This window comes from Anopheles moucheti, chromosome 3 (genome assembly GCF_943734755.1).
Source record: "Anopheles moucheti chromosome 3, idAnoMoucSN_F20_07, whole genome shotgun sequence".
NCBI lineage: Eukaryota > Metazoa > Arthropoda > Insecta > Diptera > Culicidae > Anopheles > Anopheles moucheti.
Genome location: NC_069141.1, coordinates 85,213,643 through 85,233,977, shown reverse-complemented (window position 1 = coordinate 85,233,977; position 20,335 = coordinate 85,213,643). Strand labels below are relative to the sequence as shown.

The window sequence follows — 20,335 nt, the reverse complement described above, 5'->3', positions numbered from 1 at the left end:
CGCTTATCCAACGCACTTGCTCTAAACATTTCTTTCCTTTTTGGTTTATTTTTTCAAAACGTCCATTCATAGATATAGAATAGAGAGAAATGTATAAGGGGGAATCAAGCGGCAGGGGCTGTGGAATGCGCGATAGTGTTTTCATCTATTCTGTGGCTTATTATTTTCTACATGAATCTGAGCAGTCTAACAACTATCGCGGCTGATCTACTCGGGATGGCTTCAGCCACAACCACGCATAAAGGGGATTTTGGATGAGACGATCTACCACTCACGCGAATACTAATGCATTTCATCCTTTGTTGTAAGTTTTGGAGACGCATATTACACTAAGACTGTTTTATGTTTGTATTGTATATTTAAGATTTGTTGTACGAACGCGAACTGTCCCGCAAATTGTGATCATGTTGTAGTTCCGATTAGTGGTGTGCGTTTGAAATCGGATAATCGGCAGGTAACGTTTTGTTCCTCTACACTCCAAGCACGAGTGATTCATCGTTCTCTTCTGTTTTTTTTTCATTTTAATTCTCTTACGAACTAACAGCGCTGTTCTGGGTTTCTCGTACTTATTAGCATCCCGGGAGGGACGCTGACCGATCAATGTATAATGTAATCCTTCAGAAAGTCCTGCTGCACATTGCTGCAACGAAAGCAAAATGGGCAACAAGTGGTTGAACGCAATGATGAGAAGAAACAAACCCACTAAAAAAATGCACACGCACGCGATCTAACGATACTGAACGCTAACGAGTAGTATGGATGGAAACCAAACTTGCTTACAGGAGTCGCAAACCGACAAACAAAAGTCAACAAACAACAAACTCAACAAATGTTACGCCATGTCAACACGCGCTGCAAAAGCGGGAAGCCCTACAGTAAAACAATCAATCGAGAAGCGGACAATGGTTTCAGCATTAACGTACATGGTCTGTTGTAACAAGCTTCCATCGTGCATCAGCAGCTCTAAATACTTCTTTTCCATCGTTTTAGGCTTTCCCTACATTCTGCTTCAAATTCAAACCTATCTGGTGCCACACTCTTCTGCATATTCTCTTTGGTAACTGCGCCACAGAGGAAGATTGACTTCCCTCGTCTCTGTCCTTCTTACCACAGCTTGTTGTGGTAGAACTTTAAATCAAAGTGACCACCAGCACCACCCTGCTGGCTGCCATTCGAGTAAACCGATTCGTTATCATCGTGCAGACTGCCACGCGTTCCCGATTTCCCGATCGGTCGGTTGATCTTCACCGACCCAAAGCCTTCGTTTTCCTCCTGATCGAACTCCATCTTGCCGCTCGGCATGACGGCCGCACCGACACCGAACGAGATGTTCTTCAAGCCCGTATGCTGCTTGGTGTAGCGGGCCGGCTTCCGCCCACTGCCGATGCCGCCCATCATCCCGTAGTCGCCGCCGCCCGACGGATGTTCCGGTGTGGCCTGCTGGCTGACAGATTGAGGCGATAAGGAATGCTCACGGTGGGAACCGCCACCGTCCGTGTCATCGTGCAGCTCGAGATGGTGCGGATGAAAGTCGTACGGATCCGGGTCTGGGCCGGGCTCGGGAATGTCCTCGTACGGTAACGTTTCCGGCTGCTGATCGGCAAACTTAACTTCCAGTGCGTGCGTGCGTGGTTCATCACCATCCTCACCACCACCGGTACCGCGGCCGGTTCCGACCGGGTGGTGCAGTTCGATGCGTTGCATCTCGTCGGCCAAACGCTGGTCCATCTCACCACCACCCTCCATCTCACCATCGATCGAATCCGTCTCGTACCGGTGCTGATGATCGTCATCCTCGTGACCGTTGCTACCATTAGCGTGCCCATTAGCGGCTGCATTCGTGTTAGTAGCGGTGCTGCAAACAGAAACAATCCCCACGTGGTGGCCAAAAGCAGAGGAGCGGGAAAGAGGAAGAAAAAGCGAACCATTTTCACCCGTGCTACTCCAAACCGATGCTACTACTACACACTACGCGTGTTGCACTACGTCTACGAGAAGGCAAGATGTGTGGAATGCGCGTCAAACAATGTTTGGGCAACAAATTACAACAACGATGGCGGTCTGTCTGGGTCTGCAGTCGATGCGAAACATATGTTTAATGCCGATTTTATTGAACACAACCTTAAAGGAAGAAAAAAACCAACCGAATATGATGAAACAAATGTACACGAACAAAACATCGGCAAACACATAAGAAAAATTAAACAACAACACACACTGGAGCTTAACAACAAGCGCGAACGATGTGCGATTTTATTGTTTCGTTGTCTTATTGGGTTTATGCAGTTGCCAGGATAACAGAAATAATTAATCACAAGCAGTGTAACGTCGGTGTACACGGAAAACAAACAACTTTACCGGAGCTCCGGAGAATTGCACTGAGCGAATAAGTTAATTAACAATGATCTCTTCACAAAAGCTCGCTCGGATGAACGCAAACAGTTGCAGAACAAGGAAATTTGCTTAATATTAAAAGGTGTTCGTTTATATCTTCTTCTTAAGGGGGTATTAATTAAACGAAAATTGAATTATCCTGATCGGTAGCTCGATTATCGCACGATTTAATAGCCTATACAGGTGCTTAATACATAAAGAGAGTAAGTAGAGAGTACCAGGTATCGCAGTGCGTCTTCTAGACGGTAGACGAATTTTAAATACACGAACATATCAGCCAAACCCAATCAAGGGGAGACATAATTTACAACTAGCCAATCATTATCGTTCCGGCTTTAGGTAAAATTGCTGTAACGAAACAAAAAGAAATGAAACACAAATAAATTAAAACAAACAGAAATACATAAATCGAACGAACGAGCAAACAATAAACGGGACGTGTTGGAAATGAAAGACACAAAGCGACAGAATGATAGAAGCGGTGATTTGGACTCCATTTCTAAGACTCAAACGATCAGTTTTCCGTGCTGTGAAAGGCTGTGTCTTGTTTGCCCTCTCGTGGAAGATTCAACCTTTTTCTCGGGACGAGTTTTACCTGTTCGGTTCCGTTGACACTGCTGTTGGGCTATTGTGAATTATCTGGAAGAAAAATGTTGTGAAAATACGAAATTAATACCAACTTATAAAGCATTACTGTAAATCTGCTGTAATTTTCTGTAAAGAAATTATGTTACTGTTGCAAAATATGGAGGCGCATGATGTTTTATTACTTCTTCCTTGTTTGTCAAGGCAAATGTGTCATGCGAATTGCATAAGTTACAGCGTTAAGAAGAAAATGCTTCATTGAATGTTGGTTAGTAACATTGGATGTCTTTGTTCAACAACACTATCACAATAAGCTAGCACATAAACGGTAGCTCTAGTACGGCCACTATAAAATATGCTAATAAAGCTGTTAAAAGCATCTGCTTGTTACATTATTAATTCACAACGATGTTCGACGCTAGGCGGTGGGTTGTAACATGACAATGAAAATTGACACTGAAAACGAGTGCAGGTAGCACAGCAGGATAAATCATTCCATTCATTCGCGTGACCTGATTAAGCGGTGCTTCTTGTGAAAGTGAAACGGTTGTTCCATATTTGTGACATGTTCTGTTTCTATTTTCTGTGTGTCTTCCAACAACAGAACACGGTGCAGCGGTTGTGCTGCTTTATTTAAACTTTGACCGTTGCGTGCAAAGCCATTGGCCAAAAACTAGGTTCTTCTGCATCATTAAGTGCAGTAGCTTCACGTGCAATGTGGTCACGTATCCATATTCAAATTTTAAACCAACCCGAAAAAAGGAGGTCAACTGCCTGAAAATGTCCATCATAAAGTGACCAACGGTTAGATTGCATGATAAGCGATACTACATAGCAGCTAAATTGGAAGTTGCTTTTAATGCTGGGAAAGACGCCAAGCGAATGCAACGTGGCAAGGACATCACAAATCAAAGAAAGTTCATACGTATTCAACCAATCTCGTTTCGCGTGCAACAACCGATCATCCTTATGAAGGGATTTTCGTTTTCGAAGAACTGCGCAATCAATCAGGCAATCTGTGGAAGCCGTACCATATAACGTACGAGTTCATTAGGGTTTCCAACCAGAATGCTGAAAATTACTGCTATTTTACATCCTCTAATTTAACCACCCAACATGGAAGGTGTGTTTGCTTGCTTTGCATGCATCCGATTTGATCCTATCGCAACCTTACGCTACGGTTCACACCTAAGTTTGCGCTGTTGGCCGTTTTTCTTTCTTCTTCTAACGGACTTTAAAGCAAACGTCCTTCGGGGCTGAGCGACTTCTTGCAACCGGGAAGCACTGGACGGAATGGTGATTTATTGCAAAGGAAACTATTCACCATGCATCAGCACAAGGTGTAGGAAGGTAATTGGATGCAAGCTACACTCTGGCAGCGGTTGTGTGGGCGTCTAATTGAAACGAAACGAGGCGGACATCCTACCGGATGGCCAAGTAAGTAATCGATTGTGTATGTGTGTATGTGTTTTTGCTGGTTGGGTTTAGAACATATTGCAAGGTTGCAATTACACAGATAATTTGTAAGTGTTGCTTTCGCCATCCTGCAATGAAGATATCAAACATCTCTCGCATAGAACCACCAGATCATACACTATTGTATTAATATGACAATAGGAAAATCATCCATTTTTACTATATGCTTGGTACTATCAGTCTAAAAACGCCTCATTGAATGGTAATATTATAGCAAAAACATAACATAAATTCCAACAGAGTCAATTTAACCCACGAACCATTTTAAACCAATACCAAAGGTCTTGGAAAGCATTCATAAACTATTTATTTAAATTGTTCTTTATCGCTCCTTCACGACGGTGCCATAAAGAAATTGTTCTGGAAACATTCTTGAATTTGTACCCGTGCTTAGCGTGATTGCAAACGGTTAACCTCCGAACATGCAACAATTTCACCCGAAAACTATGACAGTAACGACAGTAATGGCCATTAAAACAGTGACGTGAGAGGGGGAAGAATTTTCCCTTTGTCGGGCGAAACAAGAATTTTCCCTTTGTCGGGCAAAACAAGAATTTTCCCGGTTTCCTAAGGGAGCTAAATTTTGAAACTAGCAAACATTCCCATTCATTTCGAGCACGCAATCTAAAGCAAACAGTTTTTAAGGGCGATTTTTCTTTTTTGGTGGCTGATCATATCTCACTTCCTGCATTTTTCTGTTAGCGATTAATGTCACTCACACACTGGTGGTGGAAAAATAATTAGCCCAAGCGAATGCAGGGTTAAAATGCATATCTTTACACTTACGCACGCGACACAACTTCACTGGAACTCTCGCTTCGGATGTACGGATGTTCGCGGGATTATTTACCTGTGCCATGCTGCAGGTTGGCCGTTTGGCCGCATATCGGCCGACGGGGGGCTGGGCAATGATCGGCATCGGTGCCACGTTGGTTCGGGTCTGCGAGGTGGATCGACGTCTCTCCTCCGTCGTTGTAAAGGTTGGCCCGAACAGGTTCGTGTTAGGACTGCGTCACCATGTGCATATCCCGTTGCAATGGTTGAGTGCGAGTTGAGGAACGTATGTGTTATTGTATCGATAGGATCGTAAGGGTTCGTTATGGGGTTAAGCGTTTGAACAGGTGTGGCGTGTGAAGAAAGAGAGATGATATTGTAGTGGAGGATTAGTAACGCAGGATTTGTCCGGATGTTAGCTAGCTTCCGCTACCGCACCCATTTTTTTATCGCGTTCTGATTAATTCAACCGCTTCATTATTTTCCTTATTTGGAATTATACGTACCTAGCGGTGATGTGCATGCGACGTCCATCGATATCGGAAGAGTTATGGGACTTGCTCGCAAAGAAGCCTTCGTACACGACAAAGTTATTCATCTGTGGAATTTTCTTCGACAGCCCTGTGTGTGTGATAGAGAGAGAAAGAGATCAAGTTAGAACAAATTAAAGTAAAGACTTTTGATGAAGGAAATTTGACTATTGAATGTACCAAGTTACCATGAAAAATAATTTGACTGAAAAAGACTTCAAATCAGTCAATAAAAACTAAATAAATAAATAAACTGTCTTTAGTTCATGACAACGCTAATTAATTAATTTCTCTCTAAACTAGTAGCTATCTATCTTCATGAAAGAAATTCCATTCTCCTAGCTCAATTTGTCATCCTCCACATCGGCCACAATCTACTACCGCAGCCATGTATTTATTCCATTACGCGGTGCTCTTTTCGCGTGCCATCGGTAGCGCAGTGCAGCGAAGTCGCGTGATTTAAATGCTCCATCGTTCAGGATCCACCCCACTCTTTCGACCCAATCCAATCGGAGCTATAATAAATCGGAAGCGTGCGAGCAAACATTGGACGTCACGCCGCCACGCTCGATAAGCTGGTTGGTTTATCGCGATCCGGGCCTCTTACCGTAATGCTTCTGCAGGAAACCGAGCAGCTTCTCCGACGGCCGATCGATGGCCAGCTCATCCGGCTGTATGTTTTCCTCGCGTAACATATGCTCGAACAGTTCACGGCCGAGACCGCCGCGTTGGCGCGATTCGTGCACGTAAAAGTCCAGCACACAGGGTGCCGTCACGTTCACCGTCTCACCGGTCGGATCGAACACGTACAGTGATTTGCGGCCGACCTTCAGTATGCCCACGACGAGACCACTGCAAAAAAAAAATGGAATGATAAAAAGGACGACTGAGTAAAGAAAGGAAGCAGTTGGAATTGAAACCGAAACTTACTTTTGGTCGTTTGACTCAAACATCAGGTAGATGTGATGGTCCGAGTTGCGCAGCTTCTGAGCGGTCGTGACCGGCACGGATAGTCCCTGTGCCTGGGCCGACATTGAACCGACACTGTTAATGATCTCCGATATCTGTGCCGTAGCATCACTAGAAAGAAAGAAAGGAATAAAAGAGAAAGCATTGAAACACTTAGTCGATAAATATCAATCGAAAAGAAGTACTACAGCATTTGCCTCCATTTCATAATCACACACTATCCGCCCCGGAAAAAAGTAATAATCGAATTTTGATCGCCTTTCGCCGGCAGCAGGCGAGCCGATGTTCGACGAAAAACAAACACCTTCCCGTGCTGGTGGTGCTTCCGGTGGTCATAAATCATTCGCCACATTGCAAACCATCGTTCGTCTGGGCGGTGGTACGTAGGGGCTACATTTTCAATCGAAACAACAGAAAAAGCGATCGCGATCTAATACGTGATGGACTTGCATGGTGCCTGGAGTCGGAAACAGCCGTCGCATGCTAATGCTCATCAGCATGAGAAGCAGTGCGGTGGTCATTTCCGAACGCGCCGGGACGTTGTGCGTACCAGGAACCAGAAGGTGTTGACGCGATGGTACACGCCAAACTGAGTGGGGCGATTTGATTAATGGAGCCGCTAATTTTGGAAGTCGGTAAAAATGGTCACAAACACGTGTTTAAACTGTACGTGGAGCATAATGGGCCGTACCAATAAAGGCGGCATGAGATACGGCCACTCGGAGAGTCGTTTGAAAACTCAAACGATTGTTTTATTTTTATGGAGAAAATAATGCTGAATGTGCAGTAATTATGGCAATAAATATGGAAATAAGTGGAACATTCGTGGGTAATATTTGTATAATGAATTATGTTCATAACAGCAACAAATGTTAAATTACTGTGATTATATGAGCTTTAATGTTTGTGCCAGTTACACATTGTGTTCGATTTTTACTTTACACATCTTTGAAGCAATAGTTTAATAATGGATGTATTGAAGCCTCAAATACTTATTAAATTAGCTCATGATTATAGCAATAACTATCGTTAAATACACAGTCAAGGTCTCACAAATTGGGATCGTTTTCCACACAATTAATACTCAAGACCACAGGAAGACCCGAACAGCAACAATAGATGGGTTTATACTATTGACTCATTGATATGATTTTTCAGCGAAGAGTCTCGTATCTTTAAGGTTTAGAGATTCTTCAGGAATTCGTGAGTCAAAGAGGATTCTTAGAGAGGTGCTGTTAGCGCTCGGAGTAAAACTACAAATTAAGCTTAAATTTAAAGGCAAACTCAATAAGGTTTGCCGAAATGCCTACAAAATTGCAGGAATTAACTTTTGTCGTAAGCATTTTATTATCGATTTCGGATTTCGACACGAAACCAGAAACGAAATTCACAATTCGCAAACAAAAAGAGAAAAGCGCTTTGTGACTCTGACAAAACAGTAAATTTGCCCAGCAATTATTAGTCCAGTTTCATTGTGACAGGAAATATAATCACCTAAACCCCATTCACAAATGGTGATCGCAACAATCGAGCAATAAATCTCAGCCATTTTCGGAAAAAAGGGGTACGGAAAGAAACGTATTTCGCTAATGGCTTATAATTTGTCCATTTGCACTATGTGTGTCACCGCACAAAAAGGAAACAATAGCCGCTAACTATTGACAGTGGAAGGTAATTCATGAGATCAAACAGCAGAATGAAATACGCGAATAAAACATCCAAATGGTCCTCTCAAATTTCCTCCCACAGCTGACATAATTATGGTTGCGATTTTCGGCGCTTTAAAAAAAAGGAAAGCTCTTTGTCTGCAAAATTTGCTATCGTGCAAATAACATCCCTTAAAAAAGAAAAAAATAAATTAACGAAAGCCTAGCATTGGCAATGGAACCTTGATAAACAAATACTTACAGTGCAACACGGCGGGACTGTGCGGTGAAGCCGGTTGGTAACAGCGAATTATTTATCCGTACAATCCGCGACCGGAACAGGGGATGCATGTTGAAGCGAAACTCCATGATGGCGGAATGGCTTGTCGCGGTCCGCTTGTGTACAGTGAGATGTCACTCAAAAACGGATAAAATTAAGCACTTAAATTGCACGATCGTTCGATTTAAAAAGCACTTTTCCAGTGGAAAGCAATATTCTACCCCGCAGTTTGTTTTATCACACACCAGCACTGTATTAGCCAAAGATCGTCGGCTATAACTTCACTGGAATATTGCAACACGGAGGGAAGGTTTGGTAGTAATAAATAAGTAACTAATAATATCACAAACGATTGCACTCGGGTTTAGCTGCACGTTCACTTCCGCCTGCAAACCGTCGTAAAAGCTTTCGTATCAAATGGAATCCTTTTCTCACTTCGCGACAAACTGGAGCTGAAATGAAAAACGAAACAGAAAAGCATATTAGGAAATGAAAACAGCTTTCTATTCTATGCTGGTCTCCCCACAGGTGGAAACAGGAAAGAAAATGGGAAAAAATCGTTAAAGTTATTAAAGCTTAGAAAAATGAGTTTTTCCTTCCACTTTCTCCATCACCCTAACTAACTACTACCCCTATGGAAAGAGCCCCCAACCAACCAGTGGCAGTGGCTGGCTGGGGGTTTTTTTATCGAACGCCTTTACGACCAATACGCAACAAACCAACGGAAAACGGGAGACGTATGAGACGAATTGCTGTATTTTGCTGTCGGTTCGATGGTTTTTCATGCGAGCAGTAGGAAAGAAAATTCACCACACGAATGGTGGTGTGGTTTGTCCACTACAGGGACCACCGCAATCGTGCCGTCCATTGACCCGAAATTTCCTACACCCGCACACATACACTCAGCGCAACAAAATACGGTCCAGTGGTGACATTCATGAATATGTAAGGGCTCGATTCAAGCGATACCCCGATACGACGAAGGGACTACCGCGAGCCTTTTAATGCTCTCTAGAATGTGCAGCCTTTTCTTTGCGGGTGGATCTTCGCGGTGGAAATGTTATTTAATCCCCAAATAATGTTTCCAAGGGGAGGAGAACTTCCTAAACAAGCATAATTTTCCCTAATAATTTGTATTGACTCTTTTCATTAAGCTCCGCTAATGACATGATAGATTATATCATCAGTTGATCATTTCTGCATTGTATACAGTGAATCGAAAGAGAGAGATGGAGAGAAAAATGCTACAAATCTGCTTTAAAATTCGATGAATTTTTCATTACACACATCGCGACCGGCAGGCATCGTGCGTCCACTCACAGCTGGTGGAAATTGAACAGCAAAAAAAAAAAACAATCCAAAAGGGAAAGTTTGTGAAGCGCGGGCAGACAGAACTGCACATGACCGATCGGGGTGCCGGTCATCTGCCGGCGGTAAATGATGCAATGATTTCCACACGAGTAAATATGCAACCGTGTAAACGAACGGCGTAGCGAACTTGAACCCGTTTGCTGAGACATCAGACGGTGAACGGGGCGGGGGTATCGAAAGGAAATTAATTCAACTTTCATCAGCCTTGTGGCTTCTTTCCTATAGATATAAAAGGAAATTAAAGATTAGAAACTTTAAATTTTAACAGTTAACGAACACTAACGTTGCTTCATGCAATGCAAATCAATAAATAGTAGCTTCGAACAAAGCACAATCCAAGTTGAACAAACTTTGATCTCTCCAAGTACACGCGAGTGCAGAGTCAAGTTGAAGGAGTTTACTACCACGTTGGGGTAAGAGCACTTTCAAACACCAGTGCAGCTTGGGGGTAGTTGACCTAAAGACAAAATCCGACCGGTCTCCTACCGGTTCTGAGTGAAGGTATTTTACTGTTTTTCATTAATCGATCCCACACTTTTTGGCACCCTTCACAGGATACAGAAGATTTGGTAGATTTCCCCAAGCATAAACCAAGCCCTCGCGATCGATAGACGGCCTGCCGAGCGATGGGTGTGGAACAGCGTCAAACTGTACGCCGCAGGGCAATGTTCAGCACGTAAGCAACACTCCAAGAACCCTCCAGCGCGACGTCACCACGCCTGGACGAAACGGATCGATGGTGATGGATATGTTAATTAGTATTGCCCGCTAGCTGGAAATAAAATCACGTTCAAATAAGTGCGCATACCGAGGGTTCCAAATGCGAACACAAAAGGGGGTAGGTACTTTGGTAGGGACACTGTAGTTCCACTATTGAGCCATATTTGGATGCCCTACTGACAAGAATCATTCCAATTTCAATACGAACGAATGGTTCGTGCTTTACGCAAACTTCTAAATGCATCGCTGCCGTCAGAGTGGTGCCTCCGTTTTTTGTGTTGGTTTTAATCTAGTTCGCTCCATTCGCAACTCATCCGTTTTCTTTTCTGTTTTCCAATCCATGCCAGTTGAAGGGAGCATTCAAAAACACAAAATGAGGTCATATTTCGCTACCAGAACAAGTTCAACCCAAACGGAAACGAAAGGGTCACTGTTGTATGCCGGAAAACTGGAGAATAAATCCAGAACACGGAACACTCAATTGAGGTTGATGTGTAGTGCATCGCCGAAATCCCTTATCGGAAAAATGATATCATTTTCCACTTCAAATCTATTGTGCGGAGTGTATCTGTTCCACCAAGCACATAACAGCAACCTTCCCAACTGATTGAATCCATTCATCACGCCCGTTCGGGTTTCTGCTCGATCGAACGCTTCAGATCAATCGAGTTCAGACTACTTGTCTTTGCTCAGCGATCCGTAGCGTCTTGAGAGCGTTCGGCATGGTAGCGTAACAACCGCAACTTGTCGTCTTGTGTTGGTAGTGCTGCACCTGACGGCTTCCTTATAAGGCCACAGCGTTCCACGCGGCTGCACAGCTTCCGGATGGATGTAACGGAGCTACCGTACGTACTTGTGGATGCATCACGGTTTATTAGAATGCATCAAGCATGTTGCCTTATGCGGTACCATACCGGTGTCGGGTAACACGGACCGATCGTCGTGGTTAATGTGCACTTGCTGTGAGGTAAATTTGATAGAGTCGAGGAATAGGAAAGGTACCAACCGAAGACTTCACTTCAGCTACTCTGAACTGCTGCACAGACAGGGTGCGATGAAACTTGGCTCAGTCCACTACAGCTCAGTGTTATCTGAAGTGACGTATCGGCGCCTTCCACTTGAATATCATTCAGAGCAGATGTACATACTTAAGATGCTTTCATTTTAATTTGCATACATTTGCTCGTTGAAGTGTTAAAATGAAACGTGAATATCTTGAAGGAAATGTATAACTCAGTCGCACAAAGTGGGAGAGAGTCTTTCATATGAAGTCATAAAGGGGTAATTTGATTGAAGACTTCGTTTGCAAATGACAGTAATACTTTAACACAAATTAGGAAAAAGTTTAAAGTAGATTTTTTGAACTATTTTCACACTTCTTTATTGAGATGAGTAGCTCGGTGTTTACTCGATTATATAAACAGCGTGATATTTGTCATATCAACCGACTCAGGAGCAATATCGTAAGTTTACATTACTGATACTGGATATGATAAGAGCTGTTTTCATATCATATCATTCATGCGATACATGAACAGTAGTAGCTATTCTCACCGACAATACCCTTAGGCCAGTGAAAAAGGAAAGTTTCGATGTAAATTTTTGCTCCGAAAGAAAATTGCGCCACACTCTGCTACAAATTTTCCACCACCCTTCCAATTGGTGGTGTATTAATCGTAAACCTATGCTGATCCTATCACTAAAAAGAAGCTGCAGCTCCATCATCCATCACGTTTGGGTTGTTTCTCACTTTGTATAAAACCCTCCGCCCCCGTAATGTACAATCTTAATTACATCCAACGGGGTCTGTTATAATCTTTACCGTACCGAATACCGGTAGGGATGGTATCTTCGCATGCTCGGTAGCTGATTGTCTGCTGGCACGAACGCCACGGGTATGGGAAGAGATTTCCCTCCGATCTTGGGAAACTTGGTCCGATCTGGTGCTGGGAGAAGAAGAATCGTTCCAGAAAGCGCATATCGGCCACTTTTTCTGCGTCTTCCTCGTAACTTTGGACCGTTGTTTGCCACTCGCAACGGCATTGGGCAGCACGATAATAATACAACACCGCACCGGTTGATGGAATGATAGGCATGGAATTTCAGCAGATAACGGCGTGGTTGGGTTTTGTTTGTTTTGGGTTTCCTTTTCTACGCTGCCATATCTGTCACCTTCCTTCCCACCAGCATTGGGTGGTACGGTGGATGACGTGGAACTTGGCAAAAACGGAGCCAGAAAAAAAAAATGCAGCAATGGGTAAAATATTGGCGAACATTTTGTCCATCGGCACAGTTCCAACCAACTCAATCAGTTGGCTAAAGTAAATGATTTATAGTTACGCGAGCGTATTGCATGACCGGGTGTCGCAGTAGTACGTAGCTCGTTACATGTGCCTTGTGCCAGGGACAAACCGACCAACGGCTGTCTAGGGTGGCCGTGGGTCTAGGGCGATGACTCACGGCAACCATTTGTTTGATCCAACAGTCAGGACTTATTCGTGCATGAGTCACGGGGTCGGGGGTCCATATACTGAGGTTTTTCGTTGCCACTCGTAGGGTGGAAGCAGCTAGCGCTCGAGTTTGTGATTGAAACTCAATACCCGGAGACCTCAAAGAACTCCCACCCGGTCAAAATAACAACAACGTCCCATTCCAACGCTAAACACCCCACACCGGCATATGGCACCAAACGGAACATTGCGCTGGAGACAAACAGCCACACACCGCCGAGGAAGGGGACCACAAATTCAAACACATAAAAATTCCAACTTTGTTTTTTCCCGGCTCGGCTTTCCAAGACGTTCGAGACGGCGGCAACTAATGTAGGGCGTCGGGCAACGGAAAAGAAATGCGTCAATTTTCCTCCAGGCACCACGCATCACGTCTTTCCACGGCTTTTCCGAACCGGGGTGGGTCGTTGTTGCTTGTTGTGGCAACAAGAAAGGCGATACCTCAACCGCGTCACCAACACAACCAACACGAAAACCGAATCACATTAGCCGCGTGTTCACACACAGTCACAGGCACACGAGGTAATTGTGTGGTTTGGCTGCAGTGGCGAGTGGAAGGTTTGTTCTTTAATTAAGCTTCTCCCTGCCATCGTTCACAGCATCACAGCAAAGCAATAGAGCAGCACTGGGCCCACAATCGTTAAAAACCCACAAGCACAAAGCACTTCGCAGCAACAATCGCGATGGTGACACTGCACTGTTGAAGGCGCTTTCTAATACACGGAACAATTTGCGCGAAACACTACTAACCTTTCCGTTTGAAGCTTCCAACACATTTGAGCGAAAAAATAGTGCGCGGATTCCCTACGTTCACTGCGTGCTATGGGATGGTGGGGCAAAAAGAAACTCTTAAATATTCTCTCTTAATTTGCACACCGAACGGCACAGAAATCACAAAATTGTTGACATGCTCGTCGAGGTTCATCGTTGAAATTGTTTTCATAATTTTGATAATAAATTAAAAAGTTAAATAACAACACTATACACTTTACAACTTCAATAATAAAAATGTAAAGAAATGCAATATATTTGCAATAATGTATTTGCCAATAATTCAATTAAATGCTTCACTGAAATCTGTTACTTTTCCCATTTTTAAGTAGAGTTATAATCAAAAAATAATAAATAATCAAAGGTAGACCTTTGATGCCCTTCACTCCCCTAAACATGCTGCTGGTCGCGAGAGTTGCTCGAGAGAGTCGCGAGATTGCCTTTATTCGTGGAGCTCTTGCTCGCTCTTCTAATCATTTTATAATGCCCTCGGCATCTCTCGCTCGCTCACCCTTCGCCCTTGCTTTGTGTGTGCAATCATTTCTACGTGGAGCAATGTGGCGGTCTCCAAAAAATCCGCGTAAATTCTATGCTCCAACCGAGAGCATACACTCTTCTGTGCGCCCTTTTATTTGTCTCTTTCCAGTTTGGTTGCGGTATACTCTCGTTCACAGCTTCCGCTGGCTGATCTTTGGGAGCAGGTAACTGTTATAAGCCCCAGCCCCGTGTCATCTGATGGTTTCAGCTGATTTTTCAAAGACTCACCCCCTCCTCCCAGCAGCTGATCAAATTTGCTGCACTAATACAAACGCGACTGCTGGGTTGTGTGAGAAGTGGGCTGCTGTAGGGGTTGATTCAAAAATGTAATCAAAATCAAACATTTAAACGATCTGTGAATGTTCTACATTTGGGCAGATGAAATACATGAATTATAAACTAATAACATGAATTCCGAAATGTTTGTGATACATTTTCATATAACATTGTCAAATTATAATGAAGAACCACAAAAATCATACAACTCAAGTAAGAAACGTTAAAAGTCACTAGTACAACAATTTAACTTTAAGTGACTGTATAAAATGTTAATACAGAAGAGTTACAAACTACAGAATTAAATAATAAAATTCAAATATAAACAATAAAATAAAGCATTTTTTGAAGATTAACCACTTATTTTATGAGTAACAACACACAACCCAAAAATAAATGAAAGTAAGCAGCAAGATCATACAGCCATTTGGCAAATTTACCAACCACAAAAATAAGTGGGCCGATGCCTCGGAACCAAGCGGAACCTGCCCCATTGAAGCATAAACCGGTATTGTTAAACGTTCGCTGATTGAGCTCGAAGGTTACACTTACGTCATTGTTGTTTCGTTTATGTGGTGCAAAAAAAAGCATGAGCAGCACCCACTGTACCCACATTAACCGTTTGTACGGCTGGTTTACCTTTTTCGCCGGGATGAACAATGTGAAACCTGTACAGCAGTAAACGAGTTTATTCGAACGGATCTTTCACGATCAGGTCACGATTTATGCGTGTCCTGATGAGCAGACCGGAAGGTTAAGATAGTGAATTCGCATCCAAAAGCTACTTGATGTCCACAAAACAGGCCAAGGCCAACCGCAAACTACACGTGGTGAAGCTTCACTTGTCTTCTGTCAGTATCCCTGAATTTTAAAGGGCTTAGAAGAGCAAGGTATATGAGTATAGGAGGTAAACTTATCCAGAGCAAATTTGCAAATGACAAAACAGTTCCGGGGGCATTGTGAGTGAAAGTGAAGGAGAGTGGAAGTAATTTTGATGGTAGTCCAGTGTTTCTTTCACTCTTTCTAAGTGCTAAACTAATGTCTCCATACTTCAAACAATCCACGTACAAACTATGATAGTCCGATAGTCCGAACAAAGTGTGACAGATGTCCACCAAAATGGTTCACGAGCTAAAGTGATAGAGGTTCATTTTCTAAATTTCGTGTAGAAGAGGCAGAATTGCTCCAAATATGGAGTTGATTCGGAAATCAATAGCAGCTCATCTGGAACGGTCGGTTTCTGGTGGGTGGTTTTGGTCTAGACTTATCGATCGCCCATATGGGGTTTAATCTACACTTTAGAGGGAGAGCACAAAGATGGAAGCGGCTAGAAACGCCTACGGTGTTAAAAAGTATTAAAAAAGGCATATCAAGACACCGTGGATATGCAAATAGCAAAAACGTGACAAGATGCATAACGAAAGACAAACATGTTGTCATGAGGTGGGATAGTTTTTGCAACGCAAAACTCACATCAGATTACTTCTAAGAAGGCATTATTGATAAGAATTTTTTGGAATACTGGATGTTTAGGATTCATTAAGGCAGTTCGACTTAAACAAACGCAAATTTATATTTATCAATCAGGAAATATTTTAACTAAAGGCATTTTAAATATGACTGTTTGAAGTCTCTCCTCAAAATTGTTTGGGTTGATGCTTCAAAGATTTGTTGATACTAAGAAACTAATGACTTGCTGATCTCCCACACGACTTATCTCGTTTGAGACGCGATCTTCCAGACAAGGTAAACAGGCAGCGACGAGCTTTTATTGCATGAAAGCAATGAATGTAAATACGTCCGACAGGGCACCTCAGATACCGACCATTGCAAACGCTACGACTTGTTCGTGACGTAGAGTACAAGGGACCATCCATCCCGTCCTTCACGATTCGATCCATCTGATGCTTGCTCTAAATGGGTTACTGGAGAGAACAAACAAAAATGACTAAATAAACACCCCAAGGCATGGTTTGCCTCGGGTGGAGGGACCGGTAGCAGTCGTAGAACGCCGAAGGGACGGACAGTTTCAAGAGCAACCGCATCACCATATTTGGCAAGCCATGAAGGTTCGCGGAAGAAGCCGTCAGTGCACATGGCGTAGATTGCGTTGGCGCGGAACTGGCCCAACATGGCCATTTCCAGGCGTGATTGTTTCGAGAAAAATACAACGAAACGAACCCACCGTCGGGGAGTCGGCAGATATGGCTAGTGCGTGTAATTAGATGCGATGTGGCGTGAAATGGGCAACAAAAAAAACATAGGTGCTCTATCGCACACTACACGGAGTGACATTTTTATTCATTTGTCAAAGTGGAATTTGTTTCCAGCACGCACAGTACTGGTGTTCCGCAGTTCTGTTAACGTTGGGTGGAAAAATCGATACGCACCACAAGGAGACGGCCCCAGTCGCCTGTATTACCGGCTGAAGAAGGCTTCGAGAAGATCCGGCACGTAGTAGGCTTTTGCTGTGTGTTTTTTTTTCCTTTTTGGAAGCTTTTTCCCACCGTACAGCATCCAAGTGTGCTGCGGAAAATCTAACATGGCTGCCGGGCTTTGTTGGAGCCAATAGGAAAAAATGCCAGACCGTCTAGACTGCTGTTCAGATGGTATTTTTTTACGATTATTCTCATCAAGAAAATGATTCTCTTCGACATATCGCGATTTTGGTCGTTTGCTCTTTGTTCGATAAAAATATCCACAGTGCGTGAGGAACATTCGATGACGAAAAGTGCATTCCGGATGACTGTACGGGAATTACTCACATGATGATTCGTGTGTTTCGGCGCCTGGTTTTTGTGGTGCAAATATTTTCCGTTCCAAGTTAATTGATGATTTAATGTGCGCTATGAAATATAACCACTTCACAAAACCTTTCTAGTAGAATTTTAACAACACTACTGGTCACTCGGTGTGTATTCGGCACAGCTTACTATAATGCAAACGTTGTCAGATGATGATGATGATGATGCTGATGACGATAATGAAGATGTCACTGAGCACACACAGAAACACGCGAGAGGATTTGAGCCCACTTTCACACTGTGATGGAATGATTTTTAACGCCTCACGCATCGAACGATTTTCCTGTGCACCACACCGAACCGGGGAGGGTTGGGAGAAAACCGCGTCTACAAGACCACACAGACACGATTTGGGCAGTACCGGGAGTTCAGCTATAAGTGCTGGGTAAAATGCATCACTTGTACACGGTACACGGATGGAGCGAAATAGTTTGCGTCCGCACGATTCACGCTGCTGAGAAAAACTGAAGACAGCATGGGAAGGGCTCAACACATGGCCGTCCCGTGTGTCTCTCCCTGAGAAATCTCAAGAAAGGTGCGAAGGATGGTTGGGTGGATGAATAAAAATGAGTACAATTACAATATTTCTATCCAGTCAAACAAAGTGTTCAAATCATGGAGAGTTCAGTATTTTAAGCAATGCTGTACATTTTATTGGAATAATTTTTGTATAACCTTTTGAAACCTTTGCTTCAAACTGTAAACATAATTTGTCTCTTTCGGAGCCCATTGTGCGAGAGAAAATTTTCGCTCTGCGTAGGGCCGCTCTCGTCTCATTTTGCATCTCTCTTTTTCATTCAAGTGAGCATTTTGTACAACTTGCAGATGAACAGTTGCATACAAGAGCACAAGAGAAAACCGAGCTTTTGCTACTGTCCGCTAGATGTCAAAATATCCGTTAAAATAGCTTAAATTAGATAGCGTTATGGATCTCGAACTTAAGGTAAAATCTATAGTATGTTACGAAAGTAAATAATTATCCCTTTGTCCTACGATCGTGTCGTAACAGATGGATGGTCCCTTGTTTTCTATCAAACCATCTCCTGCTGCTTCAATACTACTACTGTATTACTTCTATAATTGTGAAGGAATGCCATCTTTCTAGTAGTCTTAGTTCGGTGTTTGAGAGAGCAATTCACACATACTTTGATTAAAAATACAAGATTGAACCTGATGGTTGCTAGCAGCATCTCTTTATTGCAGCAGATGAGTCTCAGTAGTCACGTCAACGCCCGTGTTTCATATTGAGCGATTCATATTCCTTGTGGAATTTGTTAAAAACACCAGCACTATTTTCCCTTCGTATCGTGTCTGTATACCTGTGAACCGTTTGAAATGGCCGTCAACGTTCATTTCACTGGCCAAACGACCGAAAATCTCTCGCGCATTGAACTGCTCGCCTGGGTTAACCGTATGCTGTTGGCCGAATTCAAGAAGGTGGAAGAGCTGTGTACCGGTGCCGCTTACTGCCAGCTAATGGACGTCCTGTTCCCGGGTTGCTTGCAGCTGCGGCGCGTCAAGTTCTGCACCAATGTTGAGCACGATTTCCTCAACAATCTGCGCATGTTTCAGAACGCGCTGGTACAGCTGAAGGTGTCCAAAGCCGTACCGATCGAACGGTTGGCGAAGGGCCGGTTTCAGGATAACTTTGAGTTTTTGCAGTGGTTCAAGAAGTTTTTCGACGCCAACTACGATGGGAAGGAGTACGATCCGAAGGGGGCAAGAAACAATGCGCCGATGGGCTACGGTACACCGAGTACACTGAGACCCAGCCAGCGGATGAACACCGGATCTGGCGCGTCGGCCCCATCCGGTCGTCCGATGAAGCGTACCGGTGGCACAAACGGATCCACACCGCGTCTACACTCAGAGGACAAACCAGCAGTCGGAGGTGGAAGCGATGGAGGTAAGCGTGTGTGAGTGTGTAGTTAGATGAGGATTATTAATTAGAGAACCGATCTCTTTGCAGAATTGCGTGCTGGAAAAGGAGAGAATCAGAACGATCGCATAGCCACGTTGAGTGAGCAGATTGATGATCTCAATATCAAAATACAAGATGTTGAAATATCTCGCGAATATTACTACCAAAAGCTGGTGCTGATCGAGAATTTGTGAGTACTGTTTGGGGTTTATTTTTTAAACAAGCCTTCAGGTTAAACCATTCGTTTCCCATTTTTTTAGTATCAACGAACATCCGGAGGATAGTCACGACGCGTTCTGTGAGAAGGTGAAGGAAATAATGTATGCTACCTAGTGAAAACACATGTCAATTCATCTTACGTATGTGTTTGTATGCTTTTTATGTGTGCATTAATGTAAGTTTACATCTTCGGTGTGTGATTTTTAATCTGTTAAATTATTTAAAATGTTGCCTATGAAGTTTGTTTACTGTATTCTTATAAGATGTAGGAAAGGTGAAAAATAAACGTAGATTGTTAGTAACATCAGTTGTATTATTGTTGTTAGTTTTTATTTCCCGTCAGTTAAGGTACTAGCTGCATTGCTTCTAGTTATATAATGAAATTGCTATTTAATTCAGTAAAGATCTACAGCTCGTATAAAATTAGAGTCAATCATTAACATATTTTTAATAACTCAAACTCTCTCTCTTTCTCTTGATAAAACGAAAGGACGACGGGCGAATGTTGGACGACGTTTGGGAGTAAGTTGCTTGTCTAAAGCATTTGTCTTT

At 43.2% G+C, this 20,335-nt stretch overlaps 2 protein-coding genes across 2 annotated transcripts; one reads left to right on the top strand and one right to left on the bottom strand.

Annotated features, from left to right (window-relative positions):
* Positions 1 to 72: 72 nt before the first annotated feature.
* Positions 73 to 8,855, bottom strand: LOC128300850 (alpha-tubulin N-acetyltransferase). The gene is made up of 7 exons (XM_053037069.1): positions 8,637 to 8,855; positions 6,690 to 6,839; positions 6,367 to 6,611; positions 5,736 to 5,850; positions 5,306 to 5,462; positions 2,990 to 3,033; positions 73 to 1,855 (listed from the first exon to the last, which is right to left on the bottom strand). Exons 1-7 carry the CDS (start codon positions 8,741 to 8,743, stop codon positions 1,105 to 1,107), a joined length of 1,569 nt encoding a protein of 522 aa, XP_052893029.1. The 5' UTR covers positions 8,744 to 8,855; the 3' UTR covers positions 73 to 1,104.
* Positions 8,856 to 18,818: 9,963 nt separating this feature from the next.
* LOC128304396 (microtubule-associated protein RP/EB family member 1-like) lies at positions 18,819 to 20,026 on the top strand. The gene is made up of 3 exons (XM_053041582.1): positions 18,819 to 19,549; positions 19,613 to 19,754; positions 19,825 to 20,026. Exons 1-3 carry the CDS (start codon positions 18,979 to 18,981, stop codon positions 19,895 to 19,897), a joined length of 786 nt encoding a protein of 261 aa, XP_052897542.1. The 5' UTR covers positions 18,819 to 18,978; the 3' UTR covers positions 19,898 to 20,026.
* Positions 20,027 to 20,335: the final 309 nt, after the last annotated feature.

Coding starts and splice junctions, on each gene's coding strand:
- LOC128300850 (XM_053037069.1), bottom strand. CDS start 8,743: ATGGAGTTTCGCTTCAACATGCATCCCCTGTTCCGGTCGCGGATTGTA. Junction 6,612..6,689: donor TTTGAGTCAAACGACCAAAA/GTAAGTTTCGGT, acceptor TTTTTTTTGCAG/TGGTCTCGTCGTGGGCATAC. Junction 5,463..5,735: donor CGCATGCACATCACCGCTAG/GTACGTATAATT, acceptor ATGGTGACGCAG/TCCTAACACGAACCTGTTCG.
- LOC128304396 (XM_053041582.1), top strand. CDS start 18,979: ATGGCCGTCAACGTTCATTTCACTGGCCAAACGACCGAAAATCTCTCG. Junction 19,550..19,612: donor CGGAGGTGGAAGCGATGGAG/GTAAGCGTGTGT, acceptor ATCTCTTTGCAG/AATTGCGTGCTGGAAAAGGA. Junction 19,755..19,824: donor CTGGTGCTGATCGAGAATTT/GTGAGTACTGTT, acceptor CCATTTTTTTAG/TATCAACGAACATCCGGAGG.